This window comes from Haliotis rufescens, unplaced genomic scaffold (genome assembly GCF_023055435.1).
Source record: "Haliotis rufescens isolate VD_foot unplaced genomic scaffold, xgHalRufe1.0.p SCAF_18, whole genome shotgun sequence".
Lineage (NCBI taxonomy): Eukaryota > Metazoa > Mollusca > Gastropoda > Lepetellida > Haliotidae > Haliotis > Haliotis rufescens.
Genome location: NW_025963868.1, coordinates 32,103,731 through 32,126,905, shown reverse-complemented (window position 1 = coordinate 32,126,905; position 23,175 = coordinate 32,103,731). Strand labels below are relative to the sequence as shown.

The following is a 23,175-nucleotide window of genomic DNA, read 5'->3' as shown; positions in this document are numbered from 1 at the left end:
AGACACCTCCACTGTCACAGGCCACACCGAAGACCCATTCTGACACCACGTCATCGTCGGGACCGTCTTCAGTGGGCAACACAGCACCAGCATTGGCGCCATCAGCAGCGGAGAAGTGTCCTCTCTTCAGACGAGAGCCAATACTGTATCCCAAGAGCAGATGGCAGAGAGAGAGAGAGAGAGTCTGGCGACATCATGGGGAACGTTATTCGGATGCTTGAGTTGTTGACATAGACACGTGGGGTGGTCCGAGTATGATGCTGTGGGGTGGAATTGGACTTGCACAGAGGGTCGGCCCTGTGGTCGTCCAGACCATCGGTCCAGGGAGAGGCAATGGTGTCACACCAGCTCAGTACTTTGATCAAGTCTTGAGACCACATGCCATACCTCATTTGGCACGTCGCCGAGTTTTAGCATGATTACGCCCGTGCGCACACTGCGAGAGCAACAAGAGACTTCCTCCAGCAGAATGGCTTCAGAACCATGCAGTGGCTTGCCCTCAGTCCCGATTTAAATCCCACTGAGCACCTGTGGGACGAGATTCAAAGACGGCTGAATGACGTCCGACCAAGGCCGACAACTACAGCTGAACTGCGTCAGGCGTTCCTCGGAGTGCTGGCTCAAGTGCCTATGGCCTTCATCAACCGCCTCATCCAGTCCATGATTCGACGTTGCACGGCAGTCATCAATGCACATGGCGGACACACGAGATACTGACTTGTGATGCCATTTTCGCATAAACTAGTGTTGTATTTAAGAACATTTGACACTTTAATTTCAACCTTCATGATCAGTTTTGCCAAGTTTCATCTTTTTAATATGTCTCAAAGTATGTTTACAGTGTTTGGACAAATAAGATATTCTCATATATCTATCCATGGTGACGTTTCTCTTGCGTATCAGTATATATGTGTTAACGATCCAATATAATGATTGGATTTTGGATAAACAGCAATGTATTTCGTCTATTGTTCTTCATTAAATTATTAATTCTCTGAATATTGTTGTGTTTCCGTGCTGTTGATGACCAACAGGTTGTACCCTGGATGTTTATGTAGAGGGTTAGCTCCTTATACAAAGGAAATGTTTGGGCCGGGACTCTAAAACTGCCACCACAGTGTTGCAAAACGAACATGTTTCCTAAACGTTTTACGGTAGACATGTGGAGGATATTTCCAAATATGACGCATTTGTGACAAAAATGCTGTCCGATAAAATTCCCTATTTTGACATATACAATATGTTTCCCTATTTTGTCAGGTGAAACATTTACTCAACCACAGTAAAACCTCAGTCACACAGACAATTCGACCGCGATGCAACCTCTTGGCGACCAAAATATTTGACTATCACAATGAGGTTTCGGGGGTCTCTGAAAGGTTTCAGAGCGGTCGCAAAACCCATTCGGTCGCAACCAGTCCTGTAGACTGGCTGCGACCGATTTGATCGCTCGGAGGTTTCATTAGTCTCCTAGAGGTCCCCAAGTGGTGTTATTTTAATCGCAGATTGGTTTTCACTGTGCGGTGATCGGTTTCATGTGCACAAGGGTGTTGACTCTTTGCAACCAAATGGTGTTTGATCAGTGATGCGGCGATGATCTACCGGCGCTTTATCGGTGACTGGTTGTCGATCGGTTTCAAAGTGGTTTCCAAGCGTGTGTCGATGATTCGCCGTTGGGTTTGCAACATGTCACCGTCTATAAAACGACCTGTCTGTGCATTACAATATGATTTTGTAATAAATACTCAGTTGAGTTCACATCAATTAATTCTATTTATCACTGGTCCGTAAAGGCAGGAACACAAAATAACCAGAAATTGTAGAATATACATTAGAGACAACAGCTGTGGTGCACAGGTATGCTACAATGAAGCCAGAGCCAACAACATTTCAAAAAAAGAAGAGGCGAATTCCTGATGAGGAAGAACAGCCAGAGATGTCCGATGACAGACTCCATTCTCATGTAGCCCACGAAATGAGCTATGTTTTGATTGGTGATCGATCGACAACTAGTCACCAACCAGTCCCCGTTCAGTTGCAACAAATCACCGAAGATTCGCCGATCGGTCTCAAACATTTCGCCGTGTCTTCGGTGAACAGTTGCTGATCAATCCCTGACATGTTGCAAAACCTATCGCTGATTGATCGGCGATCATACCCTTATTCCAAATATGGGCAGAAGTAGTTGCACCGGTCTCAGCGATCGCCAGTCGGTCGCAAAAGAAATCAATCGCCAAGACGTTGCATCGTGGTCGCATTGTCTGTGTGATTGTAGCTTTACAAATCAAACCATTGCTTGAAGGTGTGTATATTGTATAGTTTACATAAATCTAACTCACTTCACCACACTTACAAATTAAGCCATTGCTATGTTGATGGAGTGAGTGAGTATGGTTTTACGTCGCTTCCAGCAATATTCCAGCAATATCATGACGGACGACGCATGAAATGGGATTAGCACAGAGCACCCATGTTGGAAATCGAACCGGGGTCTTCGGTGTGACGTGTGAACGCTTTAGCTTTACCACTAGGCTACCACAACGCCCCTTTGTTTGTAGACTGTAGTTGTATGAACGGTGAATAACTTACACTTATCTAACACCATAAGACACATGTGTAAAACCCATTTCTGATGTCCCCTGCCGTGATATTGCTGGAATATTGCTAAACGCGGTGTACAACCATACTCACTCGTTCACTCACTAAAAAAACCCGTTGCTATGTAGGTAGAATATATGAATAGCGTATAAAATACACATATCTAACTCACGTCGACACCCAAACAAATCAAACCAAAGCTCTGCTGGTAGAAGATATGAATATTGTATAAAATACATACACACCATGTTCATAACATCCAGGTGAATATATGTGCTTCACTATTCGTCATTCGTGACAAAAACAAAGATTGATTAGCTACAAGAGGTAACGGGTGGCCCATTCGTCTAAGGCTGTGCAGAGTTGCGTCCCTTGGGCACTCCAGAAAACCTATGATTGTGGGTTCGATTTCCGGCTAGCCCCGATTATGTTTCCAGGTTTGTGAGCACCATACCCACGCTCGTGGGTTTCATCGAAGTGGTATACGTCTGAGACCTGCATCCCTTCGGGATTTCCTCCCTTGTTAAGCTGACACACCGTGATATAACTGGAATACTGTTAAAAGAGGTGTTAAGCCTAACTCACTTGCTCACGATTAGCTGCAACGTCTTGGGAAGCACTATAGATCATGGGATATGTTTGAATCTCTTATGAAAATGAATTCATGACACGTTATTTTGTGTGAAGCTAATCAAATGATTGATAACAACCCATTTGCCCTGCAAGAAGGCAAGTCTTACAATCAGTCCTAAGCGTTTAATCAGGGTATTTTGCCAGTTGGCAGAAAACTAGCTGGAATATTATTACCTTCACTGGAATTCTTTCATCTATCCATACATAAATCGAAAACACTTTGTAGGCATTGGACAGCTTAAAACAGAATGAAATATCATAATAAATTTGACATGTGAATATAAGGGAACTTATTTGGGGGATCCTTTTGTTCCAAAGGGCAAAAACTCTCTTTTTGAAATGATATAAATGACGTTCCAACCTGTCACTTCCGGTCTGGTTCTAGGATCAATGCGCGCTGCGACAACTGGTGACATGTAGAGACGGAGCCAAGCTAAAACGTTACCCTTTTGCACCTTATTAAAAAACGGTCGTTTACAACTTAATATTCTTTTAACTAGCACATATTTTGTAGTGATTATTAGTTCAGAATATCAACATTTGTTGAGTCTTCAACTAAAAGACGAATTGTCACGATGGAAGATAGCGGGGAAATAGCCATGAAAAACGGTATATTGCGACTGTATTTTCAATGTTAGAAAACGGCGAGGCATTCTGTCAGTCTGGGCATTGGTGACCATCTTCTGTTATCCCGGAACAAACCGAATAGCGACTCCAGCCCTTCTCATTGCCATTTTTGGGACTGGGTTCCATCTTAGCGCAAACTGGCATACCTAAAACAATTGTCCACTCAGGCAATGTATATATTGACCACTGGGGACTGAATTATTGAAAGCCATTATTAAATATGTAGTGAGTATCAACCCAAAATCATGTTGTTTTCTCTTAATACATGTTCATATTAATCATTCGTTAAGAACTTTTCCCTTTTCTTAAATGAAAGAAAAATAAATTGTCCTATGCTGTTTTACATTGTGGTGTTAGAAGATACAAGTAAACTATGACGCTTTTGCTCTGTAGGACAACGGTGATAATAACTAGGAATAAGTGGCTGTCTTAAATCCGAATAGAAGTTACATTCAAGACTAAAATGAAACTCTGTTTCTACGGTGGGAATAACACAAAAAGGACAGAGACGTTTATGTCTCGCCAAACCCAGCTTTCTGCCTGCCTCAGTCATCAACTGATGGCTGGAGCACCTACATGTAAGTGAACAAAGTGTAATACGATAAGCTTTTATATTAACATCGTATAAATAATTTTCAAATGCAATATGAGATTTCAATGATCTGTATAGATCTACCTCGGAGAATTTTTGAAGATTTGACAACCACTTTTGTTAATCAATATCGATACATCTTTGTTTAAATGGAGCCAAAAACTGATTTACATTTCCAATATTCTGAGCCTCCCAAACAGTTCCAAAACCATAGTTGTAAAGCAGCATTTTCACATCTAGGACCCATGATTTGATATTTTTATTTGCCAAAGATAATTGGTAATTATACACATGTTTTAGAATAACGTTCTCTTCTTGGTACAACAACCGTATCCAAAACTTAATGATTTTAACAAAACGGTTTACTTACTCCACGAGCAACAATGTTAGGTGTAAATCTGCTAAGATTCAAAATGGTTTTACAAAATACGTCATGAAATCTTTCAACATCGGGTGAAGTGTGGAATCCGACACTTCACTTCCGTAGTTTAGAACTGGGGAAATTTTAACATATAAGATGTGTAGTAATACTTTCAAGTCTGCAATTTTAGATTTTAAACACTGGATGGTTTTATGAGCTTGCAAAGGTGATGTTTTTTGTGTGTTGTACCAAGATTCTGAGCTTGACAAATGAACACCCAAGTACTTATAGGTAGGGACAATCTACAATGCATCATCCTTTAGAAAAAAAAATTTCAAAAGATTTCAATCTTCCCCCTTTCCTGAAGACTACGATTTTACTTTTTTTGTAAATTATCTTTAAGCTGCCACTTAACACAATATTGAGCAAGTTTGTCAAGCCTTTTCTGAAGACCTTTTACAGTACCATCTAGTATGGCAATATCATCCGCGAAAAGCAAGATGAATAATTGAATCATACCTAAATAAATAGTATATTTATTCCCTTGATCAAGAGATTCCACCAAATCGTATATAAACAAATAAAAAAAGGAAGACAACTGGCATCCTTGTCTTACACCAAAGCTGCAGTCAAAAAAATATGTATACCCGTTTTGCAGTAGTACACTCGATTTTACACATTCATACATATGTTTAATAACATTTAAGATACGACGTTTAATATTGCCTATCCAGAGTTTATATAACAAGGCAGGATGTGAGACCGAGTCAAACGCAGATTTTAAATCTATGAACGCACCATATAGTCTCTCTTTGTGTAAAGACAAATATTTACTGATGACTGCATTTAGAATAAAAATATTATCCACAATTTGAAAACCCTTTCTGAACCCAGTAAGGTATTACATCCACTTGCCAATTCAGTTAGCCGACTACAGATAATATTTGCGAATATTTTCCCAGCAACTTATAACAAGGTAACTGGACGATAATTGCCAGGGTCGTTAGAGTTACCTTTTTTTATAGATAGGGACAATAACGCCAAATGTCCATTGTTGTGGATAAATCCCCGTCGACAATATTTGATTAAACAAAAGCTGGAACAAATCAATACATTCAGTAGGTGCATACCTAAAGAACTTTAACGGTATACCACTAAAACCAGGGGATTTGCCAGTGTGCATTTCATTGTGTATTTCGACTTGTATAATGACAGAGTCTAAGCCCTCATTATAAACAGTTAACTCTACTTGGTCTGGGGAGAAAGACTTTACAAAACGTTCTACAAAGTTATAAAATTCTTCCTCTTCTATGGAATAATTTGTTCCTTGACAATATTTATTGAAATGATCCAACCAAGTTCTTGGCGAAATATTGTTTTGGAACAATTAACGAGGTTTTAGATAAGACCAAAATACTTTGCTGTTTCTGTACAAAAGTGCATTGTTAATCTCCTCAACAAATAGGTTGAACTGTGTGATGATTTAAATTTACATAGGTTCTTGTAATATTTCCGCGCCTCAATGTATCCAATTCTGTCTGCTTCCTTTTTAGAGTCGTGAAATGAGCAAAGGCAAGATCTAACAAATGCACGTGCATCTCTACATTCTGTATCATACCAATTATCTCCCTTTGGAGAACAATTGTCTAAATGTCTAGTTGGCTTTTTGTAATTATCGGCACACCATTTCACAAGTTCATAGAGATTAGTACAGGCATTAAATACTTGTCCCAAACCAACTGCTGAGTAGAAGTTCTGTTTTAGTGAAGCTGGTGGATTCTCCCATCTTTGCTGATAGTCGCCGGCCGACTCACTACCCTAGACATATCTCGGCTGGCGCGGCTGATCACGGTTTGGCAGGTCAACATGACCTCTTGTTAATTTCAGGGAGTAGAACACTGGCAAATAGGAGCTTTGAACCTCGTCCTCAATTACACAGAAATCAGTGATTAAGTCAAATGTTCTTTCAAAACATAGCAAGTAGTCAACAACACTATTCCCATTGTTAGCAAAACAAGTGACACGGCAAATATTAGCATCTTTACCTAATCGGCCATTGCATATTCTTAGACCAGTTTTTTTTACAGAATTCTAGAAGCATATGCCCACGTTTATTAACCAATTTATCGTATGATTTGCGGGGGAGGGGGATATCTTCTACCTAGTTGATGCCTTCGTCGAGAGGTAGGAAGTGGCTATCGTCGTTCTCAATGATTTCCATCTCCCGTTCGAGCATTGAAATCTCCTTGAATAATGACGTCGCATCTCGGATATCTGGTTGTATATTCTTCTATGTCTGCTATCATAATGTCGAACAGAGGTTCGGACAAGTAGTCACTGGAACCCTCCGGTGAGAAATAGACAACACAGTACAGCAGCACTGATCTGCCTGGAGGACAGAACTTCAGCCACAACACATTGCACGAAGTACTTGGTAGTTCAGAAACATAGGCTGCTGTTCTGTCTTTAACTAGCATTAATATTCCACCGGAGTTCCTGATGGCTGTGTCTTTCTTAACTTGTGTTCGAGCATATTGAAAAAAAATCGGTAAAGCTGGGACGTTCTCACTACACCAGGTTTCTAGAAATGCAACACACTCAAATTTGTTCATGAAATTTAAAAAGTCTGATTTATCAAGTTTTCTTCTTAGTCCTTCTATGTTCCAAAAAAGGCTTTTCCAAAAACATTCATATATTTGTATATTCATATACCCCTACAGTCCTGACCTTGTCTCCCTTGCCAGAAATAATTTAATCAGAGTTAATTCGTTTTTGACCTCATTTAATTTATACAGTTTATTGTCAATGAGAAGTTTATCATACCTTAGAGCTGAAAAACTACCGTTCTGTCGTGTTTGGTCAATGAAAACCTTCAGTTTCCTTCTGATTTCTCTAGTCTTTTTCGTGAAATCCTGAGAAACACCGATGTTCAAGTCTTTCAGCATTCTAGTTGATTTTAGGACCGCTAGTTTTGATTTCCAGTTCTTAAAAGTTACGAGAATGTGCCTTGTCCCCCGGGTTTTTGTCGATAGGCGCTTGACACTTTCAATGTCCGTCAGGTTCATAGAGTTCTTCATCAAATAACACACTTTCCGTCAAGTGTCCAACACGGTCTCACCATCGCTTTCTTCCACATGATAAAAAATGAGATTATTTTTCTTCATGTTTGTTTCCAAGTAATCTACTTTATTGTTTAAGGTATTTACCACCGTGCGAAGTTCTGTGTTTTCGCTAGCCAGCTCCGACACCTCACGTTCCAACGCAGTCATTCTATCCCCCAGCTTTCCAAAGTTGTCATTCATTTCGGTCCGCATGTCTCTAATTTCTTAGAAAAGTTCTGCAGCGCTTAATTCACATTCCAAAGGAACTTGATGTTGTCTATGGCCGGGACTTTTCTCTATGTCGTTACTGGTGACGATAACAAGCAGCGAGAGAAATAATAACATCTTGCACCCTGCTCTCAGGCCGTTCGGTGCGTGCAGCATGAGATAACGCATGGCTGACTTCGTTTTGGCACATGATTGCATAAATTATAGAAAAGTCGACATAAAACAGCCAATTCGACTTCTTTATTGACAGATATCACATCCCATCTTGTTTCTCCCACTGATGTGTCAGTAGTGTGCTTACAATTTGGAGTGTACCTTTAATTTTCGGGCCATTTTGACGATTTTGAGCGGAGCCTTTCACACACACGTCCTTTTTCGTCGCCGCTAGGTGGCGCTCCCACCCTTATTAACGCCCAGTGGGAAATAACTTTTGTCACTATGTTGTAGTAACGGTTAAAAGGAAAAGCTGCGGTACATCACAGGATAATAATAACTTCACATGGCTATTAGGAGAGGGAACATAAATGAAAACAAAGGCACATTTTTTATATACTAATCAAGTTTATTGAAGTTGAAACAATATTTAAAAGGAATGACTGAAACAGTTCCAGATGAATAGGAATGGCATCGAAAATATCAAATCAAAATCAAATTGTTGCTACATACGCATGCAACAATCTATTTTCTGACAGAGAATGTGCATATAATGGAAGCCAAGAACCTGCATTCCTCTTGTTCTACTCAGCAATTGTACATATGGTTATACCGTGGGGATCTTAAATGTGTCCAAGTTATAAACTCTTTTTGGCCCTGCCCCTCAGCCCCTCTTTTATTTATCATATGGAAATATAATCACGGTAGTATTTGGCAATCCAATACAGCCACCATGCATCCATAAAATCGTTTTTATGACACATGCACCAACTAACCCTTAAATATCAAAATTGAGTTGTGATTTTCATTTCTTTTATAGTGAACATTGTATTATGATATCTAGCTGATGACATAATTTGTCAGTGCCTTCAGCATAAGTCTTCCAGCCAAACTCCACAGCGACCAAGGGAGAAACTTTGTAGGCAATATCATCAAGGAGTTATGTCAACTGACAGGAATTCGGAAGACTCGAACCACACCATATCATCCCCAAGGAAACGGAATGTGTGAGAGATTCAATCAGACTCTTCTGAACATGTTGGGAACCCTTGAAGAAGATAAGAAAACTGACTGGAAGACTTATGTTTCTCCACTGGTTCACGCCTACAATGCCACAAAGCATGAGAGTACAGGATACTCACCTTTCTACCTTATGTTTGGTAGACATCCACGCCTGCCTGTTGATGCTTTCCTTGGAGTCAAGAAGATTGGTGATGACCACACTACCACGACTGAATATATCAACAAATTGAGAAAGAGATTAAACTTTGCTTATGAAAGTGCATCACGTGAAGCCCAAAGAGCTGGTCAACGTCATAAGAAAAGATATGATGCCAAAGTGCGTGCCTCAACTCTCCAACCTGGTGACCGTGTCCTTGTTCGTCTTGTAGGACTTACTGGGAAACACAAGCTTGCTGATAAGTGGGGACGGGATGTGTTCCAAGTTGTAAACCAACCAAATAAGGACATCCCAGTATTCACCCTGCAACAGGAAGATGGCAAAGGACTGAAGAAGACACTTCATCGGAACATGCTCCTGCCACTTGTGTCAATACCAGCAGAACCAGTGTTTGGACATCAGAAACACAATGAAAGAAAGGCAGGGACGAAGAAATCTGTATCCTTGAAGGTGAAAGAATACCAAGAACTCATGGAGTCAGAAGACGAAAATGCCGAGGAAGTATTTGTATTGTTACCAGATCCGATTAGTCCACCAGTGTCTCAGGTTACTGGATCCAATGGAACTAACTTTGGTCAAGATCTAGAAGAAAGAACTGAAGCTTATAGAGAGGAATCCACGGAAACAGTAGGAACTGTGATTGAGCTTGAAGACTCATTTCCTGCTGACACGTCTCCTGGACCATCATCTAACAGTTCTCAAACACGCTATACTTCCAGCCCTCCTGAACAGTCATCTGCTTCAGCGGAAGAGGAGCCCGGTACAACGTCTGCTCATGACGAGGATGTAGTTGCAGACTCCACTGATCATGTGTCAGAACGGAACTCTGATATGGGGAGGCCTACCCGTAACAGAGCTCCTCCGTTTTGGCTCAGAAATGGCGATTGGGTAACTGACTACAGTATTCTTGCCAAATCATCTGTTTCCTCTGATAAAGATGTTTTCCTTTCTGAGGATACATCATCGGCCGCTGGTATCTCTGAATCGTTTGAGGTTTTTGTATAGTTGTGTTGTTAACTTTCAAAGTTGTGGACTCATAATGTGTGTAAGTAGTTGTATAAAGGTTTCACTTTTCTCTGTTTGGATGCTTCAGCGCATTTTAATGTTGAGGACAACATTTCTCAAAGGGGGGGAAGGTGTCGCCGGATTTATTAGTTGCCAAGAGTTATCTCTTTTTCATTTTACGGACGCTTCATCTCTCAATCTTACTCCTGTTTGTCTTACCAGCAGAATCTCGTGCTAATACCTGGGGTGTGACGTGGACACTTTCAAATGCCACTTCATGTCACGCCATTGTCGAGGGAAGACATTCTTTCTTCCTCGACACATCAATTCATGTTGATGTAATTTATATATTTTTACAGGTATGTACCCGCGTCTATCTACTTTCTTTATGGAAATCTAGTCAATAGAATAGGTAACGCGATTGTAGAAACTAAATAATTAATGTTGTAAATTGTGAATATCATACTCGGTCTAAAGGCATCGCGTTGCACGAGATTACTAATTCAAACACTAAGTTTAAAGCACCATCCTGTAAGTAAGATTGTGAGTGAAAGATCTGGTTAAGTTCCATTTGTTTATCATGTATATATATTTTATTATTACATGAAAGATCATAAAAATGTTACTTTGTTTATAATGTGGGGACGTCACACATAACGTGTGCCGCCGAAATCATTTATTGCTGCATTTATAGTATATAAAGTAACAGCGTTTGAATATTATATTGTGCCATGCTATGCAACGTAATGAAATGCGACTTCATGTCACGCCATTGTCGAGGGAAGACATTCTTTCTTCCTCGACACATCAATTCATGTTGATGTAATTTATATATTTTTACAGGTAATAAATCCTTTTATACCTCATCCGCACCGCCTCAGTTCCCTCGATTACATCGTTGGCAGAACCCGCGACATTTTCAACAATTTCTTAAAAACGTTTCTTTTTAAAAGTGTGATACTCAAACATCAAAGGCAATCATTTTCAGTACCGAATGCAAACCATCAACAAAGCGACCTGGAATGAACGATCAGCTGATCTCACTGCCTCGCTTCGAATGCTTATTATGTGGTTAACTATACGATATTACCAGTCCTGGTCATCCCTAATGTATCATTGAATCACGAACATCTATTACCGTACATGACAATAGATAGATCTTTATTTAGATGAAAAGAAATACTGTCTATACACCAGCGTGACCATTGCCGCTAGAAATGAAGGCTATACTGGTCAACTGTCTATGAGTGTGTACCGCTCTTACCACAAGCGCCGTCAGTTTAAGGTTGGACCGTCCGAGTCAGTCACCAGCCGGGTGAGTGAAGGGAAGATGAATTGAAAAAGATTTGCCATTGCGAAGATCGATTCTCATGATGTCAATCACTAAAATGTCTGATCCAGTCTCGATTATTTACAGACCGCCATCATATAGCTGGAATATTGCTGAGTGCAGTGTTGAACCACAAAAAAAACATCCATCAACGACACAAACCCCTCACACCAACAGTAACGAAGTGAGACAAAGGACAAAGAGAGAAGAGCTTGCTAATATCACAAACTGTCCGACATTCATAACCTTCGATCAGCAATGACACTAGGATAATATATATTATTACCAATTATTTCTAATCACAGTGTCATATCTCTCATAAGGTTTCGATGTCCTGGTCAATGAAATAGTGGTGTGTCACCTGTACTGTGCTGAACATTGCCATGAGCTCCAGCCTGCAGTAACACATTAACACTCTTAGTATATCAATCCCTTGCTGCTTCTCCTGCTGCTTTATGAAGTGGTGTGTCACCTGCAATATTCTGTACATTCACATAAGCTCCAGTCTTCAGTAATACATCAACACACTTTGCAGATATCCACTTCTCTGTTGCTGCTGCTGCTGCTTTATGAAGTGGTGTGCAACCCTTTATTGTTCTGTACATTCATATGAGCTCTAGACTTCAGTAACACACCAACACACTCTATAGATTCATGCCGATGTGCAACTTCTGCTGCTTTATGAAGTCGTGTGTCACCTTTATTCTTCTGTACTTTCACATTAGCTCCAGCCTTAAATAACACATCAACACACCCTGTAGATCCATCCCTTGCTGCTGCTGCTTTATGAAGTGGTGTGTCACCTGTATTATTCTGTACATTCACATGAGCTCCAGCCTTCAGCAACACATCAACACACGCTGTAGATCCATCCCTTGCTGCTGCTGCTTTATGAAGTGGTGTGTCACCTGCATTATTCTGTACATTCACATAAGCTCAAGCCTTCAGCAACACATCAACATACTCTGAAAATCCCCTCACTGCTGCTGCATGAAGTGGTGTGTCACCTGTATTATTCTGTACATTCACATTAGCTAAAGCTTTCAGTAAGACATCAACTGACCCTGCAGATCCCCATCTTGCTGCTATATAACTGCTGTGTCACCTGCATTATTCTGTACATTTACATTAGCTCCAGCCTTCAGCAACACATCAACACACCCTGTAGATTCATCCCTTGCTGCTGCTGCTTTGTGAAGTGGTGTGTCACCTGTATTATTCTGTACATTCACATGAGCTCAAGCCTTCAGCAACACACCAACATACTCTGAAAATCCCCTCACTGCTGCTGCATGAAGTGGTGTGTCACCTGTATTATTCTGTACATTCACTTTAGCTTCAGCTTCCAGTAACGCATCAACACACTCTGAAGATCCATATAATACTGCTGAATGAAGTGGTGTGTCACCTGTATCATTCTGTACATTCACATTAGCTTCAGCTTCCAGTAACGCATCAACACACCTTATATATCTATCTGCTACTGCTGAATGAAGTGGCGTGTGACCTGTATCATTCTGCACATTAACATTAGCTCCAGCCTTCAGAAACAAACCAACACACTCTGTAGGTTCATTCCATGTTGCGTCTTCTTCTGATGCTGCTGCTACTGCTTTATGAAGTGGTGTGTCACCTTTATTGTTCTGTACATTCATATTAGCTCCAGACTTCAGTAACACGACAACAACCTCTCTAGACTTATGCCAAAGTGCACCTGATGCTGCTTTATGAAGTGGTGTGTCACCTGTATTATTCTGTAAATTGATATTGGCTCCAGCCTTCAGTAACGCATCAACACACACTGCAGATATCCAATCTTTTGCTGCAGCTGCTGCTTTATGAAGTGGTGTGTCACCTGCATTGTTCTGTAAATTCACATGAGCTCCAGTCTTCAGTAATACATCAACACACTTTGCAGATATCCACTTCTCTGTTGCTGCTGCTGCTGCTTTATGAAGTGGTGTGCAACCCTTTATTGTTCTGTACATTCATATGAGCTCTAGACTTCAGTAACACACCAACACACTCTGTAGATTAATGCCGATGTGCAACTTCTGCTGCTATATGAAGTCGTGTGTCACCTTTATTCTTCTGTACATTCAGCCTTAAATAACACATCAACACACGCTGTAGATCCATCCCTTGCTGCTGCTGCTTTATGAAGTGGTGTGTCACCTGCATTATTCTGTACATTCACATGAGCTCCAGCCTTCAGCAACACATCAACACACGCTGTAGATCCATCCCTTGCTGCTGCTGCTTTATGAAGTGGTGTGTCACCTGCATTATTCTGTACATTCACATAAGCTCCAGCCTTCAGCAACACATCAACATACTCTGAAAATCCCCTCACTGCTGCTGCATGAAGTGGTGTGTCACCTGTATTATTCTGTACATTCACATGAGCTCCAGCCTTCAGCAACACATCAACACACGCTGTAGATCCATCCCTTGCTGCTGCTGCTTTATGAAGTGGTGTGTCACCTGCATTATTCTGTACATTCACATAAGCTCCAGCCTTCAGCAACACATCAACATACTCTGAAAATCCCCTCACTGCTGCTGCATGAAGTGGTGTGTCACCTGTATTATTCTGTACATTCACATTAGCTAAAGCTTTCAGTAAGATATCAACTGACCCTGCAGATCCCCATCTTGCTGCTATATAACTGCTGTGTCACCTGCATTATTCTGTACATTTACATTAGCTCCAGCCTTCAGCAACACATCAACACACGCTGTAGATCCATCCCTTGCTGCTGCTGCTTTATGAAGTGGTGTGTCACCTGTATTATTCTGTACATTCACATGAGCTCCAGCCTTCAGCAAAACATCAACACACGCTGTAGATCCATCCCTTGCTGCTGCTGCTTTATGAAGTGGTGTGTCACCTGCATTATTCTGTACATTCACATAAGCTCCAGCCTTCAGCAACACATCAACATACTCTGAAAATCCCCTCACTGCTGCTGCATGAAGTGGTGTGTCACCTGTATTATTCTGTACATTCACATGAGCTCCAGCCTTCAGCAACACATCAACACACCCTGTAGATCCATCCCTTGCTGCTGCTGCTTTGTGAAGTGGTGTGTCACCTGTATTATTCTGTACATTCACATGAGCTTCAGCCTTCAGCAACACACCAACATACTCTGAAAATCCCTTCACTGCTGCTGCATGAAGTGGTGTGTCACCTGTATTATTCTGTACATTCACATTAGCTTCAGCTTCCAGTAACGCATCAACACACTCTGAAGATCCATATAATACTGCTGAATGAAGTGGTGTGTCACCTGTATCATTCTGTACATTCACATTAGCTTCAGCTTCCAGTAACGCATCAACACACCCTATATATCTATCTGTTACTGCTGAATGAAGTGGCGTGTGACCTGTATCATTCTGCACATTAACATTAGCTCCAGCCTTCAGAAACAAACCAACACACTCCGTAGGTTCATTCCATGTTGCATCTTCTTCTGATGCTGCTGCTACTGCTTTATGAAGTGGTGTGTCACCTTTATTGTTCTGTACATTCATATTAGCTCCAGACTTCAGTAACACGACAACAACCTCTCTAGACTTATGCCAAAGTGCACCTGATGCTGCTTTATGAAGTGGTGTGTCACCTGTATTATTCTGTAAATTGATATTGGCTCCAGCCTTCAGTAACGCATCAACACACACTGCAGATATCCGATTTTTTGCTGCAGCTGCTGCTTTATGAAGTGGTGTGTCACCTGCATTGTTCTGTAAATTCACATGAGCTCCAGCCTTCAGTAACAAACCAACACACGTTGAAAATCCCCTCAGTCCTGCTGTATGAAGTGGTGTGTCACCTGTATCATTCTGTACATTCACATTAGCTTCAGCTTCCAGTAACGCAACAACAAAGTCTGTAAATCCATACAATAATGCTTTATGAAGTGGTGTGTCACCTGTATTATTCTGTACATTCACATTAGCTTCAGCTTCCAGTAACGCATCAACACTCTCTGAAGGTCCATTTAATACTGCTGAATGAAGTGGTGTCTCACCTGTATCATTCTGTACATTCACATTAGCTTCAGCTTCCAGTAACGCATCAACACACCTTATATATCCATATATTACTGCTGAATGAAGTGGCGTGTGACCTGTATCATTCTGCACATTAACATTAGCTCCAGCCTTCAGAAACAAACCAACACACTTTTTAGGTTCACTCCATGTTTCGTATATTTTTGGAGCTGCTGCTACTGCTTTATGAAGTGGTGTGTCACCTTTATTGTTCTGTACATTCATATTAGCTCCAGACTTCAGTAACACGACAACAACCTCTCTAGACTCATGCAAAAGTGCACCTGATGCTGCTTTATGAAGTGGTGTGTCACCTTTATTGTTCTGTACATTCATATTAGCTCCAGACTTCAGTAACACGACAACAACCTCTCTAGACTCATGCAAAAGTGCACCTGATGCTGCTTTATGAAGTGGTGTGTCACCGTTATTGTTCTGTACATTCATATCAGCTCCAGCCTTCAGTAACAAATCAGCACACTCTGCAGATATACACTCCTTTACTGCTGCTGCTTCATGAAGTGGTGTGTCACCCGCATTGTTCTGTAAATTCACATGAGCGCCAGCCTTCAGTAACACATCAACACACCATACAGACATCCATTCTACTGCTTCATCGTCGTCATCAAGTTGTGTGTCATCTGTATTATTCTGAAAATCCATATTGGCTCGAGCCTCCAGTATCGCCTCAACACTTCCTTCAGATAACCAATCTGGTCCTGCAGCTGCTCTATGAAGTGGTGTGTCACCTGTATTATTCTGTACATTCACATAAGCTCCAGCCTTCAGCAACACATCAATACACTCTGTAGATTCACCCCATGCTTTTTCTGCTTTATGAAGTGGTGTGTCACCTGCATTATTCTGTAAATTGATATTGGCTCCAGCCTTCAGTAACGCATCAACACACCATGCAGATGTCCGATCTTCTGCTTCAGTTGCTGAATGAAGTGGTGTGTCACCTGTATTATTCTGTACATTCACATAAGCTCCAGCCTTCAGCAACACATCAACACACTCTGCAGATCCACCCCATGCTTTTTCTGCTTTATGAAGTGGTGTGTCACCTGCATTATTCTGTACATTCACATAAGCTCCAGCCTTCAGCAACACATCAACGCGCCCTGTAAATCCATCCCTTGCTGCTGCTACTGCTGCTTCATGAAGTGGTGTGTCACCTGCATTGTTTAGTACATTCACATGAGCTCCAGCCTTCAGTAACACATCAACACACCATACAGACATCCATTCTACTGCTTCATCTTCTGCATCAAGTTGTGTGTCATCTGTATTATTCTGAAAATTCATTTTGGCTCGAGCCTTCCGTATCGCCTCAACACACCCTTCAGATAACGATCTTGTTCCTGCAGCTGCTGCATGAAGTGGTGTGTCACCTGTATTATTCTGTACATTCACATTAGCTCCAGCCTTCAGTAACACATCAACACACTCTGCAGATCTACCCCATGCTTTTTCTGCTTTATGAAGTGGTGTGTCACCTGTATTATTCTGTACATTCATATTAGCTCCAGCCTTCAGTAACACTTCAACACACTCTGTATATCCACGCCATCCTGCTGCTGTATGAAGTGGTGTCTCACCTGTGGTGTTCTGTACATTCACATTTGCTCCTTTCTCCAACAAAAACGAGAGAACATTAGGGTTTCTTCCACATGAACTGTGAAGAGGAGTATCGCCAGCTGATGAAATCATGTCAACTTTAGCACCCTCCTCAAACAACATCTTGATGATAGGCAAGTTTTTCAACCGACAAGCAATGCACACAACATTACCGTCAACCTGTGCTCCTCTGTCTAAAAAGAAACGCGTCATATGCGTGTTCTGGCTCTCGAATGCACATTCAAGACCTCTCTGTTTGTCTATATCCCATCCTTTATGTAGCAGCAGTTCCACCACACCAACATGGCCATTTTTTATGGCAAGGTATAGAGGGCGTTGGTGGTGTTCTCGTGGAAAAATAACATCCATACCAATGTTGATTGCATGTTCAACAGCTGATGTAAGACCATTTGTGCAAAGGTATTGAAAGACAGTTCGATCTTGACAGTCTCTAGCATTCAGGTTAGGGTGAAGGGCCATAATCTGATTTACAAAAACACTGTCTTTAGTTTCTGCTGCTAACATAAGTGGCGTTTTCTTCATCAAACCATATCTAGCGTCTATCTCAAGCTGCTGGTGTTTACTGATATAGGTCAGTACACTACAAGCAGCATTCATGCACACCCCAAGTAAAATGTCTCTCAGTTCACGCTGGCTGAATGTTCTGTTTTCTTTCTCAATAATAAATTTGATGAGATGGTGTGACTTGCTGCTAGAAATTAATTCACAAAATGACTGTTTTGAAGAGTTATCAGCTAGTTTGGGAATATCAGAGACAGACATGTGACACTGCGTCTTCAGGCAGTCCATTAGCAAGTCAATGAAGTTTGAATTACAGCATGCCTGGTGCGATAAGACATGCAAGAAATTGCTCCTTGAAATTTCAGTTGCAAATCTTCTTGCTAAATGTTCAGCATAGTTCCATGAGATGTTTGCAACAAGACCTGTCTCACCAGGAACGTTTTCCCCGGGTCTTGCGGAGGCTTTAAGATGAAGTCGCTGATGGATGAATGACAAACTACAAAAATCGATGACAAACTTTGTCTGTTTTGTACTGAGAATTAAAGCGACACTGTCATATATAGAGGGATGGTCAAACATGTATGTGTCATCTTCCTTCTTGAGGTAAGATCCAACTAAATCATCAGCAGCTGTTATGTATTTGTATCCATGGGCGTCCTCCTCCTCAAACTCTTGTCCACTAATCTTTCCATCCCTTTTAATCATAGCCTTGAACAGGGAAACCTTTATCTCATCTTTAAGAAATTTATTCAGGGTCTGTTGGAGGAATGCCAGAGGCGCTTGAAAAAAATTATCTACTGGAAGCTGAGTCTGATCCTTTTCACATGATGTGACAAACATTTTACACACGTGGGGAAAACCGTGTGGACAGTCAGATTGACATATCCGAGACACGGTTGACTCATCAAAGTCTATGTTTTTTGTTTTGGCATGAACATGCCATATCTTCCTTCGTTCATTAGAGTCTCTCTGTGAGGAAACTTCCACCACATACTGGGGACTAGATATGTAATCTGCCATCCTTCCCAAGTCTGCCAGTGAGGATTTCAGTACATAGTCACGGCCTACGAGGATAATGATAGTTTTGCCTTTGTTTGGTGCTGTTCTCTTTAGCATTGTTTGCTCATCCTTTGTTCTCTCTTTTTTACTTTTAGTGGACTTATCCATAGAGTCCTCTTGAGTGGTCTTGTCTGGATCCTTCATATCCACAATAGGTCGTAGACTGGGCCTCCACTTTGCCCATTCTGCTACATCAAATTCTAGATCACCGAATATGTCATCTAACATAATGACAGGGTTTGTGCTGGCCGTTATGACCTCATTGAACTCTTCTGGTGACACCACCTGATACACTTGTCTCCCCTGAGTGTGCTGATCTTTGAGGGTCATGTAGGCTATTGTAGACTTCCCCTCTCCTGGCCTTCCTTTAATTGTCACCCATGTTGCACCTCTGTCCAGCTTTTCCGTCACTTTCTGGAGGGCTTCTGTCTCCACCATGTCTTTAGTCATTGACTGAGTCCTAGATTCCGTTCTTTCTGTGAAAACAAGGCAAATCTGATGTATCTATAAGCTATATAATAATATATATAAAAGTATACAGTCTGCCATATTTTAATTTGTCCTCAATTAAAGGAATAATGTGTAGCCATTATCAATCACATACAGTTGAGATCCCCGATGTTGAAATGTGTCAGTGAGTGAGTGGATTAAACATTTTAACAATATTTCATCCACACTGTAACTACAATATTCACAAATAGTATATGAAATATAATCCTGTCATCAAGGACTGTAAAACAATTAGTAGCATATCACATAATTTAACCAAGAGGATGGACAACACTAAATAAATCCTGTGAATGTTGAATATTGTCAATATACAAACAATAGTTTTCACGAAACCTCATAAATCGAATGTGCAACCTTCATTTTAAAAAAAATAGAAACACTGCTTATTCACAGCATTTCTCGATTTTTCAATATACCTCTGCAAATTATGGTTCTGATCCAGTGAGTAGACAGTTTAAGTTACGTTTGAATAGTGCTCGCTCTGCTTGTGGATCATAACAAAGTTTCATATCAACGAAGCAGCCAGAATATCAAAGTATAGTATTAAAGTGACAAAACTCATATTGATAATCCTAAGAAACAGACCACTGTATGATTATGTCTGTATATCACAATCACCTGTTTATGAATCACTATCAAATAGGGATGATACCAGGTCCTTGCACGTAGGCGAGGATATACATCTTACTCGACATTAAAGGAATTTTTTAACCATTGAAAATTGAAGTCATCCCCCATACAGTCATACAGTTTTGTGGACAGTGTTGTGTCACTCACAATCTTCACTCATAGATCTGAATACGAAAAACAGACCAGATGTTTTCACTGGTCTCCCTTATTTATAGTTCAGGTGGCTAAATCAGTGAAAGGGTCATTGACTGATATCCGATCACTAATATACCTGAAGCCTGAGGTAAACGTCTTGGCACAATTATCTAGTTTTCTGCTCACTTTGCCAATCCGAGCAGAAATTCTGATTCATATGTATTGGTTGATATTATCTTCCAGGTACTTAGGAGTTGCCATAGATGTTGTATGAATTTCTACTGGGTATGTTGTATCACTAGATACAAATACGCCCTCACATCTGACCAACTTACATTTGATCTGAGTGATATAGACGACAAAATCATATAGACATGCTGCAATTTTTAATATGGTCCTGTAGAATTGTAACATTGTGTGAAGTGAACAGAGAGCAAGAAATAATATACTGAGTCAAATTAAAAACTTCCCATTTTTTAAAAGTAATCCCATATATGATATACAACGGACAAATGTATCAGAGAAGGTAATTTTTATTCATTCATGTCCAAAGAAGGATTTTAGTTAACGGTGGTAACCATACTTTGTTCCAAGCACCTACGGTATTCGGTAATAACATCAACAGTTTAAATCATAAGTCCAAAGCACATTAATCTGATGACACACAAGTTCAGTAGCATGTATGGCCACCATGTGCTTTGACAACTGCCACACACTGCCTCGGCATGGACCTTGTGATGCTTGTGAACACATGATTGGGAAGACGACGCCATTGTTGCTGCAAAATAGTGCCAAGATCTTGCAAATTTTTTGGTTGGTTCTGGAAAGTGCGCAGACTTCTGCCAAGAGCATCCCAGACGTGTTCGATGGGATTGAGGTCGGGAGACCTTGACGGCCAATCCATGACGTTGACTCCCGCATTCTGAAGGAAATTCCTTTTCAAAATTGCTGTGTGTAGTCTGGCATTGTCGTGTTGGAAGATCAAACCGGGTCCATGTGCTGCCATAAAATCAGAAGTTCTGGTGCCAGTACCTGGTCGCGGTAAGCAGCAGCGTTAAGGTTGCCAAGGATGACAAGAAGCCTGGAACGTGCATTGCCACAGAAGGCACCCCACACCATGACACTTCCGCCTCGAAATATGTCAACTTCCTGTACACAACACTGGGCGTAACGTTAATGACGGCGCCTCCACACCTTCGCCTTACCATCAGCAAATCAAAGATTAAATCGGGATTCATCACCGAAGACGACTTGAGTCCATCGTAAGTGTCGCTGTGCCCACAATTGACGTTGACGTCTGTGTAATTGAGACAGAATCGGCCCTGCAGTATGGCCGTCGTGCTTGAAGGTGAGCAGTTCTCGGACGGTTTCGAACAGTTTTCGCACTCAGTCTACCCCTAAACAGTTCATTTCTGGTTGATGTAGCCGTCAAAAATCTTTTACGGAGGTGACGTAAGACAATCTGACGATCCTCTGCATGTGACGTCACACGTGGTCGACCTGGCCGAGGGCGATCAGCGGTGGTACCCGTTTGCTGTAGACGCGTATGTAAATCATAAACAGTCCGTAGACTACAACCCATCGTCCATCGTTGCACATTTGAAAGGCGTGGAATGACAAATGACCGTAAATACTTTTGTTTTCTTATGTGTTTCTTTTTTTTAAACGACTGCTAAGAAGTATGGCTGAAAACACGTGCGGTATTATGGCAACGTGACGAGTTGCACGTGAAAAAACACTTTTGCCACTATAGTGCTCTGCCCATGATTTTGATCTGATTTTGATTCACCTGCACAAAAACGGGTGTTATCTGAAGACAATACGTGGATATTACTGTTTAAATACACAATAAGGGCCCACATTGATGGTTCAGTATACTTCAGTAACTTTGCTTGGTTCATCACTTGCTATCCACACTCAATGTAAATTATATCCATGAACACAGAAACTGTGTCGACAAGGTGACAGTTGGAGCAAATATGAAGATTATCACAGCCAGCGTTTACTTCAACATATATATGCCTAAGCTGAACGATCATTGTGAGAACAAGTACAAAGATCTAGATAACTCACTCCTGATCTTCTGTGCTGCAACAGTCAATGGCTTCTCCTCTTCCTCTGGGTTGGTCTGAGGTGTACCGATGTTCTGCGTTCCGCCAATGTTCAGATTCCTGGCGCCCTGGACTGTCACATCTCCAAACTGCTGCCGTACTTGGAAAAGGTTGTACTGGGAGACTGTAACAGAAACCATATAACTTAAGCTTTCAGGGGTGTTTTCCATATTTGAACTGAGATACCTCTCGTGATACTGAAAACTGACAACTGTCATGAACAGACATCAAACTTCTACGGCATATAATTTGCTTTATCATATAGTGGGTAGGTTTCACGGCAGGATAAAACCAACGGATAAAAACGATATCCACTGGGGTCATATGCGGAGAGAGATGCAAATATCAAAGGTCAAGCAGGGACTACTTTCAGTGTTTATAAACAAACATGGCCTTGCCCTTGTCATTCGGCGATCGAGCACAGCAAAAAAAGTGTAGGTTTCCGTCTTCCGGAAACCTTCCGGAAACCTACCGGATACCTACCCATTTTGGATCCGGCCCGGATACCTTCCGGAAACCTTCCGGAAACCTTCCAAAAAAAAATGTCAAAATTTGGGGGGTGCATTTTGTTCAGTTAAGTGTGAAACACATAAAAAAATTAACTTGAAAATACCAAGCAATTTGAAGGTTGCTGAAGGCATCGGGAAGGTTTCCGGAAGGTATCCGGATGCAAATTTTCTTCATGACTTGCTTCTGGTAAATAATGTTAGCATGTGCATTA

The 23,175-nt window shown here is 41.1% G+C and overlaps 1 protein-coding gene across 1 annotated transcript; it reads right to left on the bottom strand.

Annotated features, from left to right (window-relative positions):
- Positions 1 to 13,046: 13,046 nt before the first annotated feature.
- LOC124115510 (serine/threonine-protein phosphatase 6 regulatory ankyrin repeat subunit A-like) lies at positions 13,047 to 22,594 on the bottom strand. The gene is made up of 6 exons (XM_048398015.1): positions 22,417 to 22,594; positions 17,485 to 19,544; positions 16,935 to 17,079; positions 16,362 to 16,808; positions 14,920 to 15,302; positions 13,047 to 13,349 (listed from the first exon to the last, which is right to left on the bottom strand). Exons 1-6 carry the CDS (start codon positions 22,592 to 22,594, stop codon positions 13,047 to 13,049), a joined length of 3,516 nt encoding a protein of 1,171 aa, XP_048253972.1.
- Between the last annotated feature and the right edge of the window lie 581 nt (positions 22,595 to 23,175).